The sequence below is a fragment of the Vanrija pseudolonga genome, chromosome 2 (genome assembly GCF_020906515.1).
Source record: "Vanrija pseudolonga chromosome 2, complete sequence".
NCBI classification, from domain to species: Eukaryota; Fungi; Basidiomycota; class Tremellomycetes; order Trichosporonales; family Trichosporonaceae; genus Vanrija; species Vanrija pseudolonga.
Genome location: NC_085850.1, coordinates 3,673,469 through 3,696,894, shown reverse-complemented (window position 1 = coordinate 3,696,894; position 23,426 = coordinate 3,673,469). Strand labels below are relative to the sequence as shown.

The 23,426-nt window shown below is 64.2% G+C and overlaps 10 protein-coding genes across 10 annotated transcripts; 7 read left to right on the top strand and 3 right to left on the bottom strand.

Moving 5' to 3' along the window:
- Window positions 1–4: 4 nt before the first annotated feature.
- Window positions 5–1,066, bottom strand: vma3 (V-type proton ATPase proteolipid subunit). The gene is made up of 4 exons (XM_062769699.1): window positions 966–1,066; window positions 748–847; window positions 541–649; window positions 5–505 (listed from the first exon to the last, which is right to left on the bottom strand). The coding sequence occupies exons 2-4, from the start codon at window positions 840–842 to the stop codon at window positions 197–199; spliced, it is 513 nt and encodes a 170-aa protein (XP_062625683.1). The 5' UTR covers window positions 843–847; window positions 966–1,066; the 3' UTR covers window positions 5–196.
- Window positions 1,067–1,319: 253 nt separating this feature from the next.
- l(2)k10201 (Protein lethal) lies at window positions 1,320–2,823 on the top strand. Its single transcript, XM_062769698.1, has 5 exons — window positions 1,320–1,777; window positions 1,825–1,884; window positions 1,928–2,012; window positions 2,052–2,092; window positions 2,190–2,823. Exons 1-5 carry the CDS (start codon window positions 1,349–1,351, stop codon window positions 2,454–2,456), a joined length of 882 nt encoding a protein of 293 aa, XP_062625682.1. The 5' UTR covers window positions 1,320–1,348; the 3' UTR covers window positions 2,457–2,823.
- Window positions 2,824–4,167: 1,344 nt separating this feature from the next.
- a5 (Putative odorant-binding protein A5) lies at window positions 4,168–5,471 on the top strand. The gene is made up of 3 exons (XM_062769697.1): window positions 4,168–4,280; window positions 4,404–4,579; window positions 4,632–5,471. Exons 1-3 carry the CDS (start codon window positions 4,184–4,186, stop codon window positions 5,325–5,327), a joined length of 969 nt encoding a protein of 322 aa, XP_062625681.1. The 5' UTR covers window positions 4,168–4,183; the 3' UTR covers window positions 5,328–5,471.
- A 991-nt stretch (window positions 5,472–6,462) lies between these two features.
- cya-4 (Cytochrome c oxidase polypeptide 5, mitochondrial) lies at window positions 6,463–7,970 on the top strand. Its single transcript, XM_062769696.1, has 4 exons — window positions 6,463–6,832; window positions 7,507–7,641; window positions 7,709–7,791; window positions 7,837–7,970. Exons 1-4 carry the CDS (start codon window positions 6,586–6,588, stop codon window positions 7,891–7,893), a joined length of 522 nt encoding a protein of 173 aa, XP_062625680.1. The 5' UTR covers window positions 6,463–6,585; the 3' UTR covers window positions 7,894–7,970.
- A 598-nt stretch (window positions 7,971–8,568) lies between these two features.
- bacC_0 (Dihydroanticapsin 7-dehydrogenase) lies at window positions 8,569–10,097 on the top strand. The gene is made up of 5 exons (XM_062769695.1): window positions 8,569–8,752; window positions 8,863–9,488; window positions 9,567–9,584; window positions 9,665–9,773; window positions 9,938–10,097. The coding sequence occupies exons 1-5, from the start codon at window positions 8,578–8,580 to the stop codon at window positions 10,021–10,023; spliced, it is 1,014 nt and encodes a 337-aa protein (XP_062625679.1). The 5' UTR covers window positions 8,569–8,577; the 3' UTR covers window positions 10,024–10,097.
- A 355-nt stretch (window positions 10,098–10,452) lies between these two features.
- Window positions 10,453–10,946, bottom strand: LOC62_02G003169 (uncharacterized protein; the record flags this gene model as incomplete). Its single annotated transcript, XM_062769694.1, has 2 exons — window positions 10,896–10,946; window positions 10,453–10,859 (listed from the first exon to the last, which is right to left on the bottom strand). Exons 1-2 carry the CDS (start codon window positions 10,912–10,914, stop codon window positions 10,453–10,455), a joined length of 426 nt encoding a protein of 141 aa, XP_062625678.1. The 5' UTR covers window positions 10,915–10,946.
- A 509-nt stretch (window positions 10,947–11,455) lies between these two features.
- Window positions 11,456–12,868, bottom strand: nta1 (Protein N-terminal amidase). The gene is made up of 6 exons (XM_062769693.1): window positions 12,621–12,868; window positions 12,535–12,584; window positions 12,052–12,479; window positions 11,989–12,012; window positions 11,878–11,944; window positions 11,456–11,842 (listed from the first exon to the last, which is right to left on the bottom strand). The coding sequence occupies exons 1-6, from the start codon at window positions 12,717–12,719 to the stop codon at window positions 11,485–11,487; spliced, it is 1,026 nt and encodes a 341-aa protein (XP_062625677.1). The 5' UTR covers window positions 12,720–12,868; the 3' UTR covers window positions 11,456–11,484.
- A 359-nt stretch (window positions 12,869–13,227) lies between these two features.
- WT1 (Wilms tumor) lies at window positions 13,228–17,019 on the top strand. Its single transcript, XM_062769692.1, has 5 exons — window positions 13,228–13,661; window positions 13,806–13,848; window positions 13,927–13,981; window positions 14,037–16,683; window positions 16,751–17,019. The coding sequence occupies exons 1-5, from the start codon at window positions 13,554–13,556 to the stop codon at window positions 16,799–16,801; spliced, it is 2,904 nt and encodes a 967-aa protein (XP_062625676.1). The 5' UTR covers window positions 13,228–13,553; the 3' UTR covers window positions 16,802–17,019.
- Window positions 17,020–17,588: 569 nt separating this feature from the next.
- On the top strand, window positions 17,589–20,562 carry SPAC17C9.12 (putative protein). The gene is made up of 5 exons (XM_062769691.1): window positions 17,589–17,983; window positions 18,427–18,579; window positions 18,734–18,849; window positions 18,934–19,083; window positions 19,726–20,562. Exons 1-5 carry the CDS (start codon window positions 17,941–17,943, stop codon window positions 20,377–20,379), a joined length of 1,116 nt encoding a protein of 371 aa, XP_062625675.1. The 5' UTR covers window positions 17,589–17,940; the 3' UTR covers window positions 20,380–20,562.
- Window positions 20,563–21,057: 495 nt separating this feature from the next.
- On the top strand, window positions 21,058–22,805 carry OTU2 (OTU domain-containing protein 2). The gene is made up of 5 exons (XM_062769690.1): window positions 21,058–21,513; window positions 21,684–21,899; window positions 22,047–22,244; window positions 22,378–22,563; window positions 22,726–22,805. Exons 1-5 carry the CDS (start codon window positions 21,199–21,201, stop codon window positions 22,753–22,755), a joined length of 945 nt encoding a protein of 314 aa, XP_062625674.1. The 5' UTR covers window positions 21,058–21,198; the 3' UTR covers window positions 22,756–22,805.
- Window positions 22,806–23,426: the final 621 nt, after the last annotated feature.

Below are 23,426 nucleotides of genomic sequence, written 5' to 3'. Positions count from 1 at the left end.
CCACTCTGCAACTTCACGAGTGCATCACGGGGTTCTAACTTTGTGGTGTGCACGACGGCGGGTTTCTAGTCCTTTCGCCAGCGTGGCTTAGAAGAATGAAGTGGGGGGAGGAGGTGGGGGTGGGGGAGGGCATGAGGGTGAGTGCGATGGTTTTGACTAGCTGTGTCCGTCCCAATCGAGCAGCGGCAGCAGCAGCTTAGAGCTGGCCGACAATCTCGGCACACTTGTAGGCCGTCTCGGCGTTGGTGTTGAGGATCAGGGCGACAATGAGGCCGTAGAGACCGAGGACCTCGGCGAAAATGAGGATGAGGATCATGCCGACGAAGAGACGGGGCTGCTGGGCAGTTCCACGCACACCGGCGTCACCGACAATGCCGATGGCGAAGCCGGCCGCGAGACCGGCGAGACCGACCGAGAGGCCGGCACCGAACTGGATGAAACCAGTGTACAGGGGCATGGGCGACTTGAGGCCGCCCGAGATGAGGACCGACACGACGAGGCCGTACTGGGCGTCAGAGGGCCCGACTAGCGACAACTTACAATGGCAATGATACCGGCCATAATGACGGGGACGGTACACTGGATCATGAGGTCGGGGCGGAGGACCGCCATGGCCGAGACTCCGACGCCAGCCTTGGCGGTTCCGTAGCTGTTGTGTGATGTAGCAGCAAGATGAGATAAGGAGCCGGCGTCAGCGTTGGATGCTCGCATCGACTCGGCCCGCCGCGCCGCCTACAAGACACTCACGCAGCGCCAATCGACGTGAATATGATGGCCGACGCGCAGCCCATGGCTCCGAAGAAGGGCGCGTAGATGGGGCAGAGCTCTGCAGAGGTGGACATTGTGTCTGGGGAAGGGGTGAGTCTCGCACGTGTGGGGGGAGTTGCGGCTCGCGCGCGCACGCGAGCTTGCCAACGAGAGGGTCGCTTGGCGAGCTGCGGTGCACTGCCATCCACGGGACTCACCTGGATCCTTTGTGGGCTGAGGATGGACACGGAAGAGTGGGTGTGATGGAGAGGAGTTGGTAGATTGTGCGTCGTGGTGGTGGTGACGACGGAGCGGCAGCAGCAGCGAGCACGGCCACTGGACGGACGGCGAGCGAGTGAGCGTCACTGGTTGCTGGCAGGGACAAGGAGGGAGGCGGGAGCAAATTGGGGCACTGACTTGGCTCGTACAGTGCAGCTTGAGCCAGGCGCCAGCCAAGCGAGATCGGGGTTTCAGCGTGCATGCGCCGTGTGGCGGAATCCACGTGGCTTTCCAAGTGGAGGTTGTCCATTGTCACCAGACATTCCTGCACACCTGTCGAACCGCGCCGTCGACAACAACACCCTCGCCACTCGCCACCGCAATGGACGCCGGCACGCGCAAGCGGGTACGCTCCGCGTCTCTGTCGTCGAGTGACGGCGGCATGTCGGACGGCGACGGCGGCGGCGAGCACAGCGACAACGACCAGCACGACCACCACGACGTCCCAGCACCCAAGCTCTACCGCCTGCCCGAGGGCGCCAAGCCCTACCTGTGCACGATGGCCCCGACGTGCTCGCAGCCCGGCACGGCGCAGGCGTTCGCGAGCGCCGCCGAGCTCGACGCGCACCAGGCGGCCTTCCACCGCTGGGTGTGCCGCGTGCCGGTGCGTGAGAAGCCTGGCCGCGTGCCCGAGGGCGACGCGGTGCTCGTCGTCCCCGAGCAGTTTGCGGGCCGGTCGCCGATCGGGAGCAGGGGGCACAAGTGGCGCGAGTGCGGCAAGGTGTTTCCCGACGAGCGGCTGCTCGACCTGGTGAGTTGTGGCGGGCAGGGCAGTGGTTGAAGTGCTCACGCCCGCAGCACTATACCGAGACGCACGATACCATTGCCAAGCAGAGACAGGAGCGCGGCGAGAAGATTGTGAGTGACCAGTGTCTGCGGGCTGGGCTGACGCCGACACCAGTTCGAGTGCTTCCTCCCGCCGGAGCAGTGTGGCAAGGCATTCCTCACGCCCAAGAAGCGCAGGCTGCACCTCGTCGAGAAGCATTGTGGGTTGTTGGGAACGGAATGTGCGCTGACCATGGCAGACTATCCCGTGACCTACTTTTTCTCCATTGTCAACCACGGTGTGAGTGGGAGCAGCGGCGCGGCGTTCTGTCTGTCGGCAGTGTGGATGGCGGACGACGAGCCGTCCGTGAGAGCTGTTGTGCTGATGATTGCCGCAGATGAACCAGATTGCACGCACCGACGGCCCGGCGGCAAGCCTGATCCGCCCACGGCGCGACCCGCCGCCAGAGGACGCGCCGCCCAAATCGCCGACAAGATCACGCGCACACTCCAACATTGGCCCGCCGGCGCGCCCGCCGCCCGACGCCGTCGATATCGACATGGACGGGCTCGCGTCCAAAATGGCCAGTCTGGAAAGCTCGCTCTCGTTCGTGCCCCGCGCCGTTGGGAGCCGGCGCCGCGCGCGCGCCACCGACCTGGGGTGACCAGCCAAGCTAGCTAGGCACCTGGCCTACCTGGTCGCTTCGCTCCACTGCAACTACTACTAGCACACCTGCCTCTTTGCACCACGCATCCATTGTGTAATAATCAAACTCGCCGTCGTCTCGCAATCAGCGCTACGGTAGCGCTGCAGTCCGCCGGAACTAGCCGAGATATTTCGCTGCTGGCTCCGTTCTCACTCCACCACGCATGCCTAATCGAGTCACTCACTCCCAGGGAGGGCGAGCGACAGACGGCGCGACCAGCCAGGGCACTTCATATAAGTTGCTCGCTTCGATCGACAGGCATACGCGTCACGTCGAAACGGGCCCATGTGGCGAATACTGCGAATGTATTTGAGTGCAAATTGTGTGTTGCTGCTGCAGCCGCATGAAAGGCAGCGTTCAGAAACAAATGTGAATGTGCCGCACGCACGCACGCGTAACAGGCGCGTAGCCTTGGCGCCATGCCTACCCGCGGAAAGACGTACAACGAAACGTGCTGCGCAGTCGCCGCCGCCGCATGGGAAACGAGCCAAGTGGGCCAAGCCAGCGGCGCCAGTAACCTCGCTCTGTTGCACGAGGGGACTAGGTTTGGTGCGCAGTAGCATGGCTGCTGCCGCTGCATCGGCGCCGCAACACACCTCCCTCTCTCTCTCTCGACGTGCGTAATCGTCATCTGACGAATGTGACGCGCGCGAGCGCAAGAGGGTCGGCGACAACGTGACGTCAGGAATTACATCCGGGGGGGGGCCTTGGGGTGGTGCTTGGGCGAGTTGGGCTGAGGGGCGGAGGGGCGGCAGAAGCAGCAGAGGCAGAGCGGAGCACAGAGCAGCAGCAGCAGCAGCAGCAGTAGCGAGAAGACGACGACGAACCGCGCCCACCCACCCTCGCGGCGCTGCGCTCACAATAGAAGCAGGCGACAAACATCGCGACAAACGACGCCGGAACAAGTTGCACATCAGTGAAGGTATAACCTCTTGTCAGGGCAAGCGGGGGGTCGATCAAGTGAGGGTGCGCTGCAGAGTGGGGGTGGGCAGGAGCAGGAACCGGCCTGACCTGGCAGGTTGGTTCGAGCCCCTTCTGAATCAAATCAAAGTCGGCAGCAGCGTGAGCGTGAGCAGGACGAGGTGCCGCGGCTGGACCTGTCGTTGCGCACGCTTGCTTGTTTGGTTCATCCTTCCCACTTTAAGGGCGGCACCGTGCCGAAAGGCCCTGGAGTCAAGTGGAGGGAGCCGCCCGCGCGCAGAGCGGCAGCGGCACAAGACCCGATCCTCGAGGTGCCCTGGGCATTGTTTGGCCCGGCGGCACCCCCAACCCCTGGCGCCTGGCGTCACTCTCTCTTTGGCTTACGCCCCGCGGTGCGCCAGCCAGCGACGAAACACGCCGGGAGAGACTCCTGCCTGGTTCGCGTCGTTTTGCGAATGACGTGCACTGTACGTGCGTGGGTTGCGTCGTTCGTCGGTAGGGGCAGCAGGAAGGCGCCTTGCGTGCTGAGTGAGTGAAGGGACAAGGTGTCACTTGTGACAGCAGCAGCAGCACGCTGTATTTGCCGCTGCCGCCTGCCGCCTGCTTGCTGCCCGTGCCCCCTGCGCCCCCTGGCTAGGTAGGTACTCACTCACTCGATGTTGTCCCCCCCCACCCCTGGCTTAGCCCCCCCCCGACACATAAGAACCACACCACACCCACCCGCGCTTCTTCCTTTCACCCATCCTCGCGTACCCACACATACAATGCTCGCTATCGCCATCGCCCTCCCCGTCCTTGCGACCCTCGCCGCCGCCCAGGTCAACCAGGCCGACCTTGCCGGTCTCGAGGCCAACTTCAAGGGTGAGTAGTGAGAGAGCGCGCCGGTGCGCGACTTTACGACGCGTGGGCTGGGCTCGTCACGCCGACCGACGCGTTGTTGTTGGCCCCCTAGCCCCCGAGCCATCCACTGACCACCACCCCCAGGTGCCCTCCTCGACCCCATCCTCCCCAAGTTCTCGCCCCAGGGCATCATCACCGGCTCGTGGCCCCCCAACACGACCCTCACCCCCGGCACCAACGTCCCCCAGGCCGCCGCCAACAACTTCCCCGAGCTCTCGGTCGCCCCCTCGGGCGAGGCTACCGCCTTCAACCCCACGGCTGTGAGTAGCGCACAACAGATTTGACGTGACATCCACTAACCTCGCCGCGCAGTTCTACACCGCCGCCCTCGTTGACGCCGGCAACGTCAACACCAACCTCTCGGGCCCCACCCAGACCCTCCACTGGCTCATCAACTCGCTCCACGTCAACACCACGACGTCGCCCTACAAGCTCAACTACCTGAACGGCACCACCATTGTCGAGTACGCCGGCCCCGCTCCCCCCTCGGGCGACGGACCCCACCGTTACGTCTTCCTGCTGTTCAACCAGCCCTCCGACTTTGCCGCCCCCGAGGGCCTCAACAACCGCAACACCCCTGTCCAGAACAACTTCGACCTGGCTACGTACCAGACCAACGCCAAGCTCGGCGACGTTGTTGCTGCCAACTACTTTGTCGTTGAGAACGGCGAGGTCAACCCCACCCTCTCCCTGACCGCCACCCAGGCCGTCAACTCGTCGACCATCTCGGGCTACACTGGCGCCAACCCCGCCGCTACCGCCGTCAACCCCGGCCCCGGCACTGGCCAGGGCCAGAACCAGACTGGTGCCGGCGCCGGTGGCAACCACACTGAGGGTGGTGCTGGTGCCTCTGGCGCGGGCTCGGCTGGTGCCTCCGGCACTGGTGCCCACTCTTCGGGCGCTTCGGCTGCTCCCACCGCTTCGACCAAGCCCTCGTCGGCCGGCAAGATTGTCCCTGCCCTCGGCCTCGTCGCCCTCCTTGGCGCCGGTGTCGCTGCCCTCTTCTAAGCGCGTCCAACGTGTTACTCCCCCCTTTGACTTGGCTCGTCTGAAAACCAACATCTTTTTGGACGTGGCAGCCTTCGGTTTCGTATTCTACGTTGGCGTATAATGTTTCCCTGGGTAGCGTTCTATGCAGCCTAGATGATGACGCGGGGCGTGGGCGTGGGCATGGAAGCAGGCTGGAATGGTCATGATAACAACTAACGAAGGGGCGTCATGAGGCATTGCCACGACCATGACGCGTCAATGATCAGCGCGACCGGTGTTTGCACTCGACTCGTCGCTCTTTCCCTCGCCGATATCGCGTCAAGATTACAGCGGGTCAGCCGCGCCGCGACAGCCACCGCGTCCCCCAAACTCGACGCGTTGTGCGCTGAAACACGAGTTGTCGGGTGGGGAAGGAAGGAATGTAAACAAGTAAACAGGCGGACGCGACGCACGTGATGTTGTCTCAGCTATGCCCGCGTCGTGCAGATCAGCAGTCAGTCCATGTGCCGTGCCGGCTGTCAGCTCGTCAGCCAGGTGTGATGCATGGCGATAGCTGCCAGCGCCACATCTATTGTGCTGAGCGAGCTGCATGCTGGCCGTGGCTCGAACGCATGGCTCGGCTCGACGCCACTCCACCCCACCCCACCGCCAGTCGGACAGTGTCCATTATGCCCCGCGGGTCGACGCCGCACTGGGCGGCACAATGGGAGAGGTGCGGTTGGCTGGCTGGGCGGCCAAGGTTTGTCCCAGTGCGTGGTGTCCCGATGGCCTTTGGCTCAGCAACAGACAGACTCTGACTCTGCATGGAAGATCAAGTGTCGAGAGCAACGTTGTTGCCTCGACGTATGCATTGTAGTAGTAGCAGCAGTCTGCATACCGTCGTCATTGCATGCATACCGTAGCAGTGACGTCGGCAAGTGCCCCTCTGCACAGTGGTGGTGCGGCCGTGTCCCACCCACCCACCACACCAAAATTGCCCCCACTTTGATTGGCCAAAATCTCACTGCGACTTTGTCCGCCCGTCGCGACGGAACCATTCTGCCACTCGAGGCTTTTTGCGAATCACCGAGCGTCCTAGGCGGTCCGGCAGCTGCATGCACCACTGTACGCTGCAGGCTGGGCACCTCCCTGCCTGCACCACCACCACGCACTGCACCCATCCACAACCCATCCAACCACTCACACCAGACCCAACTCACCACTCATCCCCGGCCTCTTACCCACCCCCCTCCCCCCCCTCTTCCTCTCCTTCCCAAAAGGCTAGGCCCCCCTCACCATGTCCCTCCTTCGCACCGCCGCCCTCCGCGCCTCGTCGGCCGCCCCCCGCTTCGCGACCCGCGCCGCATCCACCTCGTCGATCCACGTCGTCTCGAGCCGCTCCAACGAGTCGGCCCCCCTCCTCTCCAACATTGAGGCCTCGTGGGCCAAGCTCCCCGCCGCTGAGCAGTACGAGGTCCACCAGCAGCTCGAGGAGCTCCAGAAGAAGGACTGGAACGAGCTCACCGTCGACGAGAAGAAGGCTGGTGAGTCATTTTGGAGGCGCGATTGAGGCATTGGCGCTTGGCAGAGAGAGATGAGGCATGAGGTGCGATGGGCAGCAACCACGACGGCGAGGACGACCACAGCAGCGATGGTACACAGCACTTGCATCACATACACACACGCACATCGCCAAGCTGTCATGTCAACTCGCGCGCGCCAACCAGCGACGAGGCTTTTGTGTCCCTGTCGGGTCCTCTCGGGACCTGAGCACCGTATTCGTCTACGGCTGCGACGGCGACGGCGGCAGCGAGCATGTGCATCAACTGCGAGAGCACGCGGGCATGGCGTCGGCAGCCCAGTCTCACGCCGGATGCATGCGCGCCGTCGCCGACAAGCCCCGGCGACAGTCCGCACCCACCGGGTGTCGGCGGGCTGAACCGGCGCGCACCAAACGCCTCGCAAGCCACAATCTCGTCTGGCCATGTGTGCTTGCTCCGAGTCGTCTGTGCATGCCTCTACCTCTACCTCTCTGCCTCTGCCCCGTGCCATGCGTCTTTCCGTGTCGGCGTCGTTGTGACCAGCGCTGACCATTGCTCTCCCTCCCCCAACCACCAACCCACGTCATGTTCATCTCGCCAAAACCCTCACCCCTCCACCCACACCCGAACTGAACCGATTACTCCGTGACCTCCGAATTCGATTCATCCCACCACAGCCTACTGGGTTGCTTTCGGCCCCCACGGTCCCCGTACCCCCGTCAACCCCCCCGGAAACTCCATCCGTGTCTTCGCCGGTACCCTCGCCGCCGTCGGTGTCGCCCTCGGCCTCTTCGCCCTTGCCCGCTCGCGTGGTAAGTCGGAATTGCTGGCAGCGCTGGCATCTGAAACGCGCGCGCCCGTGCTGACCCCATCCCCCAGCTCCTCCCCCCGTCAACACATGGAACAAGGAGTACCAGGAGCAGATGACCGAGTACATGAAGGAGCAGAAGTCGGACCCTATCGTGAGTGCGGCCGGTGTGTCGATTGTGCATGGCTGACGATGCCAGACCGGTATCAGCTCGGAGGGCTACAAGGGCAAGGGTATGGTCATGGTCGACAAGTAAACAATTTCACCGATGGGCAGTTATGGAGCTGTCTGTTCGTAGCGAAAACATTTCCAGGATGAATGGGATTTGCATAGCGGCAGGTCCAGCACCAGCGAGCGGAGCGAGCTGGGCGGGGCGTCGGCGCCGGCGAGCGAAGCGAGCCGGAGGGGGTGCGGCGATGGGGCAGCGAGCGGAGGGGGTTCCGCGTGATGGCAGGGAGAAGAGCGCGCCGAGTTGGGCAGGAGGCAGCGGGAGGTGGGGAGGTGGGTCTCGGAGGGTCGCGTCGACCCGGCGTGGGGCAGTGAGCGGCGGGCAGACCCGCCGTGCGGGAGGGTTCGCGTCGTGGGTGGGCGGCGGCGTCATCTTGACTACGAGGACAGCGCCCAGTGATATCGGTGGCCAAGATAGCGGACTTGTATGACAGGCGCTGCCTGCCGGTGCCCCGGTCGCGCGTCACGTCGCTAGGGAACAGCTGGCTGGCGACCGCACGCGGAGTGGCACGCCGCCAGTGGAGTGATTGAGCGCCGGCCCCATCAGCAGCACATCCGGGGCAGCTTTGGCCATCGGCCGCGTGACACCCGTCCAACGTCCAAGGTAACCCCCCAGCATGGTGCTGCCGGCCAGGCATGCCCTACAGCGGGCGCGGCAGCGCCCCAGTTGCCCAGCGCACCTCGCGAGTGGGGCCGGGTGGGGCAGCTGACGATGGGTGAATGGCTTGTCTCCGGGCCGGAAATGGCACCGGGTCGTCGTCAGCCGAGCGGGCGAGGTCCTGCGAGAGACACGACAACCGGGACGGTATATAGTGGGCAGGAGCGGCGCGAGGCCCGCTGCAGCTGCGTCGACATACTTGATCTCACTACGATGGCCACTGGAACGAGTGAGTGCGGCGCGGCGCGGCGTGGCGTGGTGCTAGCTAGTTAGCAGCGAGCCAAGCCGGTGGAGGCTGTCCACCCCCCCCCCCTCCCCCCACCACTGACACGGCGCCAGACCCAACCTCGGTCCTGGGCACCAACCCCGCCCCGTCCCTCTTCTCCCTGTCCGACCGCACAATCCTAGTCACCGGCGGCGCGCGCGGCCTCGGACTAACCATAGCCCATGCGCTGCTCGAGGCCGGCGCCGACGTCGTCGCGTTCGACCTGCTCCAGCCCGTCGAGCCAGACTGGGCCAACGCGCAGGCGGCGGCCGCGAAGGCAGGCACATCGCTCGCCTATGTGCCGCTCGACGTGACCGACGCGGATGCGGTCGAAGTAGCCGTAGCCGACGCCTTCCGCTCCGCGCGCACGCCAGTCCGCGGGCTGTTCCACGCCGCGGGGATCCAGCTGCTCCGCGACGCACTCGAGATCCGGCCCGACCAGTGGCGCAAGATCATCGACGTGAACCTCACCGGCGCGTTTCTGGTCTCCGCGGCATTCGGGCGCAGCTGGGTCGCGCAGGGGAACGGCGAGGCGAACATCCCTGGCCAAGGCGCGGCGATCGCGCTCGTGGCCAGCATGAGCGGGCGCGTGGCGAATCGCGGGCTCGAGTGCGCGGCGTACAACGCGAGCAAGGCTGGCGTTGCGCAGCTCGCGCGCAACTTGGGGATGGAGTGGGGCGGCAAGGGGATTAGGGTTAACGTGAGTTTTTTTGCAGCGAGCGAGCGTGCAGCGCGAGCTGTGCGACGTGAGTTGTGGGCGGAAGGACTGACGCCCCAGTCCCTCTCGCCAGGCTACGTGAGTAATGACCAAGGCGGCTAACAATCCCCCACCTCGTCCTCGCGCTCGCTCGTTCGCTGACCCTCGCTCCCGCGCAGATCCGTACCGCCCTCACGGAAGCACTGATTGTCGAGCGGCCTAGCGTGCTGCAGGAGTGGACGGCGGGGAGCTTGCTCGGGCGGCTGAGCACCGCTGATGAGTTTAGGGGTGAGTTGCTGCGCCGACCGAGGGCCGCAAGCCTGAGGCGGGCGGTCGTCGTCGGCGTCGTCGTGGACTGTGCGCCACTGGCACGAGACGCGCCCGCCTGCCGTCTCGCGGAGACGAGAGGAGACGGCGCTCGCTCGCTCGCTGACGCTCGCTCTCTCGCACAGGCCCCGCCATCTTCCTCCTCTCCGACGCGTCGAGCTTCATGACGGGCTCGGACCTGGTCGTCGACGGCGGCCATACGGCGGTGTAGCGGGGGGGAGGGGGGGGGGGCAGATACAGCCGTACTACGGCTCGGGCAAGTGGGTGAAGGTAGTGCAGATGAACAATGCTGTTGTGTTTGGCGTGAATGTGACCTGTGGCTCGAGTGTGGCGCCGCGTCGTGGTGGCTTGCACGCCGGCGGCGCTGGGCACAAGGCCGCGCCATGACCATATCCCTCGGAGCGTGCTTCGGCGCTGCCTTATCTCTAGTATTCCGTGCGCAAGAGGTGGGATCGGCCGGGGAGGTTCGACACGACACCCGCCGCCTCGTCGTCGTCCCCGTGGGTGGCATGTCGTCGACATTGTTTCATCTCACTGCTACGTATTATCCTCGTCGATAGTATTACTCTTTTCCTCTTCTTCTGTTCGTCGCGTTCCAGTCGTCCGTACATCAACCCCCTCGCGCCGGGCCTACGGCCGCCTAGCCCATACTAGGCCTCCTGTCCGCACGCGCATCATTAGCGCAGTGCTCGCACCCCGCGTCGGGGTGGCCGGTCCAGTGCATGCGCAGATGCTTGAGGTACGCGAGCTTCTTCTCGCTCGCAGCCACGTCGCCGTCGTGCTTGCGCAGCGCGTCCTTGACGTTGCCCTTGTCGTAGCCCTTGCTGACTAGGTGGTCGACGCTGGCCGGGTCGAGCGACGGCCGGCGGAGCACCTTGCGCCACATTGGGTCTTGGGAGCTGCGCCGGGCCGAGCTCGGCGCCGGCTCGGCGTCGGCGTCGACGGCGTGCTCCGTCTCCGGCATGGACGAGAGGACGGCCGACGTCTCGGCTGTCGGCGAGGCGGCGGACACGGGCGCGTCGTGGCGCTCTTCCGGACGAGTCGATTCTGCGTGTGAGTGACACGAGTGGCGGGCTGGCTTACCGGTGATCGGGGCGGACATGGTCAGTTATCTGTTGATTGGCGAGGTACGCGGGTGTACTTGAGCTTTCGTGAGGTAGGCCAGTGGCGAACATGACACGACCTCGGTCGCCTGTGGCTTATATCCTCTTCCAGACCCGTACCAAGACTGCAGCTGCACAAGACCTCGCCCACCTCCCCACCCACCCACTCGTGACCAGCCACACATGACTACATGACATCAGGTGATGGGGAGGCGTGCTAGCGCGACCGAGCTACTGGCCTGGGCAACAAGTGTTTCGCTGCGCCGGCTGCCGCTCGCTGCTCCCACCGTCGCCACGGCATGTGAACGCCCAGGCGGGTCAGGTGCCACTGCCTTGGCGCTGCGCTACCTTCGCGCCGCTGCAGCATGCCCCGTGCCCCGCCCCACGCATTCGCCGAGACATGAGGCTACGTCAGCCGGCTGGACAAGTGCTCGAGGTATGTTGTTATTGTCGAGTTATCTGAGCCCCGCGTTCACGTGATGAGTAGAGATCTGGGCCGTTTCGTGTTCCACCGAGCCACGAATATGCTACATGCTTATAGTCCACCTCCGGCGCAATGGCCGTATGCCCTACGCAACCGTCGCGAGTAGCACGCGCTCCTCGGTCCGATTACAAACCTCGACGAGCTCGATGCGGCTCGGGTTCGAGCTGATCGTCATGACGCAACTCGTGCCCACAAACGTCGTGCCTTCCTCCGTGCCCACGCGGTTGGCCGCGACGAACACGACCTCCTTGTGGGGGCTGGGCTCCTCGGGCGCCTGCGCGGGGGCAGAGTACGACGGCGCAGGGTCGTGCAGAGGCGTCAAGCGCGCCGCCCAGTAGTTGAGATTGGACTCGGACGGCGCTTCGGGGTCGCGCCGGGGCACATCTTCGTCATCGTCGCTGTCGGAATCATTCTCCTGCTCGCCTGGGTCGAGCCAGTTCATTCTGAGGGTTAGTCAGGGCCCAAACGGTAAACCCACGGGACGACGAGGACGTCGGCACCATTGTCCAGCGTAAAGTTGGCCAGCTCAAACGCGTTCCAAGGGGCTGTGGCGTCAGTGCTGCTGCCTCAGCGTGTTTCTAGCACCCACCGAGAAAGTCCTGGGGGTTCAAGTCTACAATGTCAGCAACTGCTCACCACCCGCCGCACTTACCCATGCAGATGCCGACCGCCACCCGCCCCAATGGCTCAGGCAGGTCAAAGAATCTGAACCCGTCGCCTTCCCTAGCCCAGTTCTTGTCTGTCTCGAAACGGAACGTCTTGCGGTAGTTGCCGATGACGCCCGACGGCCCAGCCACCACAGCAGAGTTGTAGCCCACGCCCAGGCCCCACGCTTCTGCTTCCTTGAGCTTGGCGCCCACCGAGGTGCCAGCTTCCTCGCCCTCGGCAGGCTCCAGCGCTTCGGGGTACCCGGCAATGACATGGCACCGGAGGCGCTCGGCGAGGATGCACGCCAGACGCGAGGTCGGGCCCGTCTCGCGCGCCTCGAGGTACGGCAGAATCGACTGGGGTGTCGTGAAGACGTACCCACTGAGCGCCATTTCGGGGAGGACAACGAGGTCGACCGATCCGGGCGTGAGGCTGGCGTGGGTGTGTTAGAGGGTATGCGGTGTTGGAGGGAAGGAAGGCGTCTCACCTCGCGGTTAACGCCTCGACCTTGGCTGCATTGTCGTCGACCTGTCCGAGCTGGTGGGTTAGAGCCAACACCTGCGGGACACCCACCTTGGCATCATACTGGACGCAAGCAATGCGCAGGGGCACGCGGCGGTAGGCTGGAGCTGGCGGGAGGCCCGAGGGCGACGCTGCTGGAGGGAGGGACATGGCGAGGGCGCGCCGAAGGGGAGTGATCAGACTACGTAGCACAATGGGTGGAAGCTGAGAAGGTTGGGGGAGTTTAAATGAGCGTGGGGCGTGAATGTCAAGAGGCCAGTGCGTGTGCGACGCAAAGGCGCAAAAAAGACGCGGGGACAATGATTGAGCAAGGCAGTGTTGTCAGCGTTCATCGCATCGTCGTCGGCAGCAGCGGCGGCGGCGGCGTGGTCGTCATGACTTCTCGGGGGCTCCACAGGCAACCGCCAAGCAAGGCGCGGTAAGCGGTGGTGGTGGCACGGGGGTAAACTCGCGTGGCCCCAAAGTGGAGGGCCAAGTGCCACAAAGCGTGGTTCTTGCCTGGATAAATTAGAAAGAATTGGCCCACAAGTAATTCGACTAGGCTTACCCTAGCCGGGATTATTTTGTGGGTGGCGGCGAGAAGGACGGAGCGCGGACAGACGGGGGGGGGTCGATGCCCTCCACCTTTGCTTCTCCCCCTCCAACCTCGCCTCTCTCCCCCTCCACCACGACCATCCACCCCACCCCAACCACCTACTACCAACCACCGACACCGACATTGACCACACAACATCAACAAGGGGCGACTGTCTTTTGCTAGCTCCCCCCATCAGTATCGCGACGACGCGCGTAGAGCATCCCATCTTACGCGCCCACTCGCCGCAATCGCATCCACTCCGGTCACCTCTTTTCACATCAAGCACCAAGCACCCCCCTCCACCCACCACCGCCGCACCTCCACCCAACCTCCACCCACCCGTCGTCGTCCATCCAAGACACGCGCAAACCCAACCACCAGCACCGACACACCAAACCCCGCCCACCATGCCAGCTCGCAGGGCTACTGCAACCGCCTCGGATGGGTCCCCCATCACCCCAGAGGGTGGAAAGGAAAAGCAAACCTTTGGCTGCGCGTTTCCAGGCTGTGGCCAGGTGAGTGATCACTCGAGTCGTTTTCACCGCGCGGGGGCGCGTGATGCGCTGTTGGCCTTGGCCGACCAGCCCGTCGTCCCTACCACGCCTCGTCCCCGCCTCAGACCCCGCGCAGACCATAAACTTCGTGCTGACCTCGCGCAGACCTACAGCCGCATGGAGTATTTGAAGCGTCACCAAAGAAAACGTGGGTCGTGCGGCAGCGGCGCGTGTGGCGTAATCGCCTGCACTGACCTAGGCTGGCTTGACTGACGTTTCGCTTCAGACCAAGACGAACGCCCGTTCCAGTGCAAGGACTGCTCCAAGGCGTTTGCGCGAAGGTGAGTGCGGCGCTCGGCAGGCTTGTGCTGGCAACAAATGCTGACAACTCTCTAGCGACGTGCTTCTCCGCCACAGGAGGCGATGCCACCCGACCCCGCCGCCACAGGACCGCAACTCGCACTCGCCACTGCCGCCGGTGCGCGCACACCCCTCGGTTCCCATCTCGTCATCGCGGACGTCGGAGCGTGAGGCTTCCCCTATTCGTGGCGGACGCAAGCATGCGCGCAACTCGGAGGGATCGTCGGGGGAGCACCCCAGCTCGAGACCCCGCTTATCGCCGACGTCAGACGACGAGGACGAGGACCGCTATGGGTCGAGGTACTCGCGCAACGGCATGGGTAACGGTGGAGTCTTTGGTGTGACCAGCAACTACCACAACGGCAACCCCGTCACATCCGACCCCCTCTACTCGGGGCACATGTTGTTCCAGAACGCGTCCTCGGGCAGCAACTATCACAACTTGCACCACGACTCGGACCACTTAGAAGACGCATCGGTCCTGCTGTCAATGGCGTATCCTGGTGGCGTGCCTGCGTCGGATAACGGCCAGGCCACCATCGGTACGCTGCTGGACGGGGATACGAATACGACGGCAGACGCCATTGCTGCCGTCACCACATCAGTGTCCAACGACAATGACAATGCCTCTGCGAGTGGGTCGAATTTTAACTCGGGCGCCGTCGAGAACCCGGCTCGGCCGGCGGCGCCGGGAGCTGTGCTGCCCGAGTCGATGGGAAACTTTGCGGGAACCATGAACTGGCTCGCGAATGGTGTCTCTGGAAACCAAGACACGGATACGTGGGGTCTATCAGACCCCTCACGTCCCTTGTCTCCCTTCAACATTTCTTCTCTCTTTTCTCCTTCAGCGTTTGGTGTTGCAAGCCTGCCTTCTCCAGGCGCGCTGCTGTCAAACGACACGACCGCCTTGGCCATCGCCGCAGCTGCGTCGGCTGCCTTCCACACTGGTCCCACCAACAATGACCAGTCGGGCAACAACGCCAACGATGCCGTTCAGCAGGCCAACCAGGTCGTCTCGGCTATCTTGGAACAGCTTGCTGCCAATGAGACCCCAGAGACCAAGGCGAATCCCAACCCGGAGCGACCACTGCTTCGTCTCGCAAGCAAGGAGATCCAGTTTAGATCCGGAGCAGAGTGCCCCACGGCTTCACGCTTCTTCCTCCCGGCCGACAGGTTTGCAGGCTGCTACCAGATCCCCCACTGGGCTCTCCCGCCTCTGCGCACGCTGTCCGTCATGGCTGCCCGCACCTACTACTCGGTGCTCAATCACTTCCCATTCGTCCACACGCCGACATTCCAGCTGATTGACACGGCCGCATGCCTGGCGTTTGCCATCTGCACCGCTGGTGGTATCAGGACCGGTCTGCGCAAAAACCACTTGACTGCCCGACCAGGATCCGCCACTCCGGCCATCTCGGCTGGTGGCGCATGGGAGGGCATTGTGCCAGACTTCAACATTGGTGTGGATCCAGAAGCAGACGAAGATCGCCGTCGCCTCGAGGAGTGGGATGCCGGCCAGATTGTCCGACACGAGAAGACCAACATGCTCGTCAAGTCGTTCTCGCTTGCCAAGGGCGTCTTGATGACAGAGTACAACGTCGCGCTTCTCCAAGCTCTCGTTCTCTACCACGCCCCCTACTTCCTCTCGCCAAACGACTCTGAGCGTCGCCACGCAAACATGTTCCTCGGCACCATTGTCAACATTACCCGGCAGATCGGCTTCTTCCAGTCGGACCTCGAGCACGCCGAGTTGACCATCCAGGTGCCGTCGATCGTGCCGTACACGCCGACAGAACTGGAGCGGTCGTGGAAGCGCTGGATCCAGCTCGAGTGCCGCCGACGCACCGCGTACCTCGTCTACCACCTAGACATGGTGTCTGCGCTCGAGTCGGGCATTCCTTGCATCCTCACGCCTTCCGAGGTCGCTGCGCTGCCACTGCCCGCTCCGGACAGCGTCTGGAAGGCCGAGACGGCAGCAGAGTGGCTGCAGGCAGTGCAGACATACCAGCCCATCAGCCTTGACGAAGCTATGCGCCGCACCTTCTTCCTCCCGACATCTGGCGCCTTTGACGCCATTGACAAGAATGCCGACACGAAGCGCCCCAACTGGTTGAGCGAGTACGAGTACGGCGCGTTTGCCCGCACAGCCATCATCATGACCCTTGTGCGCGGCATTGTCGACCTCGGAGAGGGCAAGCGCGACCACGGCGACTGGCGCGACCTGACTGATCTGTGGATCGGGGCATCATACCTCAAGCCCAGTAACAGGTGTCTGTCTGGCGACGGTCGGGACATCGGCGTGTTCTCGCAGGAGGCGCTTCGCAACCGGTTTGCGCTGGCACTGCAGCGATGGAAAGAGGGTTGGGACTTTGACACCCAGTGCTCTGGTGTGGTGACCAACAACTTGCTAAACCCATTCGGCGGTGCTTCGTCTGACAGCTCGCCGGGTTCGGCCAGCAATGCTAGTTCGCAGGGCAAGACCAAGCTGGTGTACTGCGAGGGTAAGTGGAACGGGTCCGATGCTGGCCCTGCCTCGCTGACACACGTCACAGAGGCCATGCCATTCTACTTCCTTGCTCACTCACTTCTGGGCATGCTTATCGCGAGCAATGCCACAGATGCTGGCCACAACACGTTTGCCAACTTGAAGTATAATGATTTGCTCGAAGCATCCCGGACTCTGGTAAGTTGTTTGAGCGTGTTTTGTTTTTGGGGACCGGGTTGTTTCAAGGGCTGACGTTATGTGCTAGGCCAGAGCTGGCGATGGCATGACAGGAGTTCCTCACACACCAGTGTTCTAGTACCCGATTAGATTGTCGCGACCGACCCCAAGTTTTATTCGACCGACCGGCCCCATGCCCGTGGTGTGGCTCTGATTTCGCCATTGTTGAGAGGGCCTTGCTTACGGCCGTCCTACAGTCCCCTCTCCCCTGAGCCTCACCGGGGCCTGGGTATGGCACCTCTTGTATGATTAGGCTAGCCTTCTTTTTTTACCGGGCGTATGTTAGCTGTTTATGAGCAGTCTGAGTTGTGTGTGTGGGAGAGGTGGTGGGCCTTTCTTCGGCGATGCGTGAGTTGTGGTTTGGTTTCGGCTACCTTAGCGCGCGCGGGGTGAGGCGGGGGCAGTGGCCGGGGCCGCCGGAGTTGTATGCAGCTAACTCGGGTGTGGGGTCGGACAGCGCGTGCGTGTCGTGTTGGCCGTGGTTGAGGTGGTTTCAGTGGGATGCGAGACAGGCCCAGCCAGACGGGGTGTGGTGCAGCAGTGTGGCTGCGTCGTGGCTGTCTTGCATGAGGCCGAGTGGGCTGCGGTGGCCGTGATGGCCGTGGTGGTGGCCGAGTGGCCGGGGTGGTGCAGTGGTGCATGCGCGTCAGTGTACGTAGGTCACGTTGCTGCGTCTGCCTCACTGCCTCCTCGCTGCTGCTGCCCCTTTCTGATTCCGTGTCTTCCGGCATAAGCGTGGATGCACGTCATGTTTCGTGTCTCTCTGCCTGCCTGACTGCCCGCCTGCCGCCGCCCTGCCTGCCTGTCTGCCGTGTCGCTTGCCCCCCGCCCGATTCACATTGCGCTCTCCAGTCGTCACTCTGCCTGCCGCCGCCGCTCACCGCCGTGCCGCCGCCGCCGCCGACTTCCACTCCTCCCACCCCTCTCTCGATCATTTCGCTTCCAGTGAACATACTCTTTTGCTTTGTCCACTCCACTCCCTCTACTCCTTCCCTCCCACACTCATCCACAATCCTTCTCTCGTCTCCTGTGCACAGCACCCAACCCAGCAACCTCTGCACCGCACGCACGCACGCAGACAACAAGCCAAAACATTAACCGACGCAGTCACCACTGCACCACTCCACCCCAACAACAAATAGCAGCAGCAGCGTCATCGCCGCCGCCGCAGTAACCAACAACTAGAACCACAACCACACTTGGCCGCCATCCACCGCCATGTCTGTCATTCTCTCGCCGCCTAGCCAGCTCGGCTTCCCTCGTAAGTGTCGTGTCGGCGGGATTGGGCGGGTTGAAGGACGAAAGAGGGCGAGGCCGGGCAGCTACGCCGACGCCGACGCAGAGGCGCGACGTCGTCGTCGTCGGCCTCGTGGGATCCGAGAAGCACACACACACACCCCGCTGTTGCGTGGTATGCTGCTTGCGCTCTCCACGCCCCCGCGGCGCCAGCGCACTCGCACCACTCGCGATGACGACGCGAGAACCACCGCGCAAGAGTGTTATCTTCTCGCTGCGCGCCCCGCGCATCTTGATGCCGTGGTGCCATGGCAAGCGGCATCCTTTGTCAGAACTCTTGACGGCGCTGCTCGTCGTCGCGCATCCACGATGCGCTGGTCCTCGCGCACCCGGTGCGCTCTTCCCCGACCCAGCCCACACACATGCCCCGCACCCCGCATGCAATGCACGCTAACCACCCCCACCCAGGCCCGCTCACGGTCGTCGTGAAGCGCTCGCTCTTCATCCACAACCCCCACTCGTCGCCCGTCGCGTTCAAGGTCAAGACGACGGCGCCAAAGCAGTACTGCGTCCGGCCCAACCAGGGCCGTGTTGAGCCGGGCGAGAATGTCGAGGTGCAGAGTGAGTAGTACCGGCTGCTGGTGCTCGGCGTCCAGCCAGGCGCCAGATCAACATTCGCTACCTTGTTCGGGCTAGCCGGCCTAGCGCATTGGCCGCCCCCACCCCGGCTACACCCAACCCAATCTACTGCCCACTCGTGCTCACACCACTCCAGTCGTCCTCCAGCCCCTGCCGGCCGACCCTCCCCCCCACGCAAAGTGCAAGGACAAGTTCCTCGTTCAGTCGGCCTTTATCTCGCCCGACGAGGAGATGCACTCGCTCCCCGAGCTCGTATGTGTCACCACCCACTGGCAGAATCAATGCCACACAGACATGCCACCATGCCACCACGACGCCACGCTGACACATGCATAGTGGGCGACTGTCGAGAAGGGCAACAAGGCTGCCATCAGCGAACAGAAGATCCGCTGCATCTACCTCGCCGCCGAGGATGGCTCGCACCCCAACGGCATCCCCGAGGAGAACGAGGACAACACCCTCGACCACAGCCGCCTTGACGAGTCGGTGAGTAACGTTGACATTTTTGTTGAGGAGAGAGACGTGAGGGGAAGGAAGGGTCTCTGCATGCGTGCAACGTGGGGTCGCAACTGGCGCGGCTCCATCAACCACGCACAACTGGGAACGGCAGGCGTCCAACTCGTCTGCCTCTTATCCCGCTCGCTACCGTGTTGCTTATCATCTGTCGCTCGGCCTCTGTTGTCGCGGTCCGTCCACCACCACTACTACCACCACGACCACCTGTGTGAATAACAGCCTCCTCGCCCCCAAGGTCCCGGCTACACGCGCTGGACGACGGGTGCGGCCGAGGTCCATGAGCGCGAGTTTGACCCAGCTCTGTACCCCAACCGTGGTTCACGGTCTGGGAGCTGGCCCAGGAGGCTACTCCAAAGCCCAAGCCGGCGCAGCTTCCTGCTCAGGCCCCGGCGCTCTCGCCTGCCGTCCAACTCCCCCAGCGCATTATCGTTACCATGGAGGACAGGATCCCCCCTGTTATTATTGTCCCCGTCCCGGTGTCGCCTCACGTTTGTGCCCATTGATCCTCTTTGCCCTCGCTCTCTCTCTTCTAACCCGTGGTTGGAACTGTGCATGCCATAAACCCACATTTTTTGTCACCTGTCTGGACGTTGTGCGCTGACAGCTCCACAGGCCATCTACCAGGCTGCCCAGGAGACTGGTGCCCCTTCGCCCGTGTCCAAGTCGGCCAACGGAGCCCTCCCCTCGTCGCGCAACTCTTCCGGCTTCGCTGCCGGTGCCGGTGGCGCTGCTGCTGGCGCTTTCGCTGCCGGTGGTGCCGCCGCCTACGCTGCGACCCACGACCGGGCACCGGTCAACGGCGCCAACGGTGCCAACGGCACGTACACCAACGGCAGCCACGCCGCCGCGCCTGCCCCTGCCCCCGTCGCCGCGCCCGCCGCCGCTGTCAACCGCTCTGCGATCCCCGCGACCGGCAACTTCAACCCGGCCAACCTCCCGTCGCTCTCTGCCGATGACGTGCAGCGCGCGGGTGCGCCGACCAACGCCGCGCTCACGGCGTCGCTCAACGCGACGACGTCGGACGCTGAAAAGCTCAAGATTGCCCTCGCCGAGAACGAGCGCCTCCGTGCCTCGGGCGGTGCTGGCGCTGGCGCCGACGGCCCCGCCGTCACTGGCCTCCGCAGACGCGGTGTGGCCATCGACGGCAACGCGCCTGCGTCTACCAAGCTCGCTACGCAGGCTGCGCCTCCCGCTGCTGGCGTGCCTGTCGAGGTTGTCGCTGGCCTCATCTTTGCCGTCTTTGTCCTTACATACCTGTTCTTCTAAGCTAGGTTGGGTGACGACGACGGCGGTGGCGGCGACGGCGGTGGCGGCGACGGCGATGGTGGCGGATGGTGTCTAGTTTTGTTCCTCCTCTCTCTCCCTCTCTCTCTCTCTGGCTCGTAGTAGTACTGTTATTGTGACAACTGTGTGCATTAGTTGGAGAGTTATGATATACGTGACGCGGGAGGGCAAGGTTGAGTGGGTCAAAGGCGGGTTGGGCCTATGATGAGCGATGACCTGGTGATGATGATGGCAATGTCGATGAGGTCAGTGGTTGTTGGGTCATGACGGGCGACGCGGCGACGACTGCTCTTGTTCGGTTGCAGTGGTTGCCGCTGGTTGTAGTGTAAACTATGACGCGCTGTCGCTCACTCGCTCGCTGCGCTGCCTTGCTTGAGTGATCGCCTTTGAACCCTGCAGTCTACGACGCGCCGTGGAGGCCGCCGGCGGGGGCCAGCAGCTGGGCCGTGGGCTGTGGGGTAGAGAGCGAGGTGTCCGCGTCGCCTCTGTGGCCGGGAGATGGCCTAGATTTGTGTGGTGGCCCGTTGCCTGGCTGGGAGGCGCCTCGGCGACGCGGTGGGTGGGCAGGGTTCCAACCTACCTACCTACCTTTCAGGCAATTTCCGCCGGCGGGCCTGGCTCCAACAGATTGATTGCGGTCACCGTCGTCGCCGTTTCAATCGACGACCAGCGACTTTGACTAGCAACAACGTCTCCGTCGCCTGTCCATAGCACCAGCACAGCTAGCACCGCATCACCTCTTTCTCTTCTTCGCCCAACACCCCTACACCTCGGAACACCCGATCCAACCCCACACACACAATGCCCGGCGCAAAGCGACGAGCCCTCAAGAAGCTGCTCAACGGCAACAAGGACAAGGAGGCCGTGTCCGAGCCATCAAGCTCGGCAAGCGCATCCGACGCGGCCCTCCCGCCGCGCGCGAGTGCCGACTCCGCGCGCTCGGCGCTCTCGGCGCGCTCGACGCACAGTACTAGCTCGGCGTCGCCCGCGTCCGCGCACAGCAGCCCCAAGCCGCCGAGCCCGGTGCTCCCGGTGCTCAACCATGGTCTTTGGGGCGGCGGGGGCGCGCCGCGCGGCGGGAAGAAGAGCTCCAAGCAGCGATTTGCGGAGCGCCAGGTGAGTGCGCTGGCGCCGTCAGGCGCCGGCGCGGCGAGGTGGAGAGGGTTGGGGGGTTGGGTGATCGTCCTCTCGTGGTCGCGTTGAGTGATCGCCCCGACGCCCCGCCTTCCTCGCCCGCGCCAGGCAAAGCCCACGCCGTCGCAGCGCTGACGCGCTGCTCCTTGTAGGCCCGCAAAAAGCAGTCCATCCTCGACGCGGCCCCGCCCACCGACCCAGCCTGGAACGCGCAGCTGGAAAAGGAGCGCCAGGAGGAAATCGCCGTCATCTCGCAGGCGTGCGACACGCTCGGCGCGAATATCTTCGAGATCCAGCCCGACGGGCACTGCATGTATGCTGCGGTCGCTGACCAGCTTGGGCTGCTGGGGATCTTGCCGGCGCATCAGGTGAGTTGGCCGCTCGGCGCGGTGGGGTGGGTGGGTGGGTTGGCGAGGCGCACAAAATGGCCTCGCTGCCTTGGCCTGCCCAACGCCTCCGCGCACTCGTTCCGCGCGCGCGCTCGCTCGCTCGCATCCCGCTGACACGCCGCCCAGTCAAACAACCCCTACCACACGCGCCGCGTCGCAGCCACCTACCTCCGCCAGCACCAGGACGACTTCCTTCCCTTCCTCCCGTCGGTCGACGGCGAGGACATGCCCGGCGCGACCGACGACGGGCTCATGACGCCCGAGCAGTACGGCGAGTACTGCCATCGTGTTGAGGGGACGGCCGAGTGGGGCGGTGAGCCCGAGGTGGGTAGAGTCGCACCGCCGCGCAGCGGTGGTGCGGGCGTGGGTGTGGGGGCCGTGGCAGTGCCGCTTGATGGGACTGGCAGCCACGACCACTCACAGCTCGCTCCGCTCGCAGCTCGCTAACACCCCCCAGATCCAGGCCCTCTCCCGCGCCTTCTCCATCCCGATCCACGTCATCCAGCGCGGCCCGCCAACGGTCGTGTCGCACGGCGGCGAGAACGACGCGTTTGGCGGCGCCACGAGCCCCGAGGAGAGCGCAAAGGCCGGCGCGCGCGTCGTGCGGATTTCATACCACCGGAGGATGTACGGCTTGGGCGAGGTGAGTAGGCAAATAGCGAGGGCGCGCAGCGCCCGAGCCGAGCCGGTGCCAGACGGCGGTGCGCTGTGCGGCGACCAGACCATGACGGCGTGGTCGACGCCGCATCGCGCCGCGCCTCGCCGCGCCACCCCACGCCCCCAGCCACCCAGCTAACCCCCGCAGCACTACAACTCGCTCCGCCCCGCCACATAGCGCTGCTGCTGCTGCAGTTCCGTAGTTATCGTGCCCGTCCGCCATCAATGCATAGCATGTGTCTTGGTGTGCCGTGGAGATGTGGTTGTTGCAGAATGCCCCCGTGCGCAGCGCCGCGGGATGGTGGTGGGTGGGCAGTGCGCGGTGCGCGTGCACATGGTGGTGGGTGGTGCTTGACGCGCGTCTGTCGTCATGTCACTGTCGCTGTTGTCAAGACCACATCACATCGCGCACCATGCCCCCCCACCCGCGCCACCCAACAGAAAACGACGACCCGCCCTCGCCGGCAGAGTACCTCGTGCTGCTTATATTGCTGGTCGTAGCAGGCGTGGGGTATATCACCTGGCGGAGGGTGCGCGAGGTGGAGAGTTTTGCGTGAGTCGGTCGCGAGCGCACGCAGTGCGCGAGGCGCGAGGCCGCTGCCGCTGCCGTGTATCCCTCCCCCTGCCTCGGCCCCGTCGTCGTCTCGCCACCGCCGCAGTGGCCGTTGCCAGCCCAGCGCGGTGTGATGCCCCCCCGGCCGCGAGGGGACCGAGAGCCCGTCCCCGTCCGTCCGTCCGTCGTGCCGGGCCGTGACTTCCCACCGCCCCCCTCCGCTGCGCTCACTAACATCCACACCCACAGCCTCGAACCCCTCGCTGCGCCGCTACGCCTCTCGACCGACGACGACG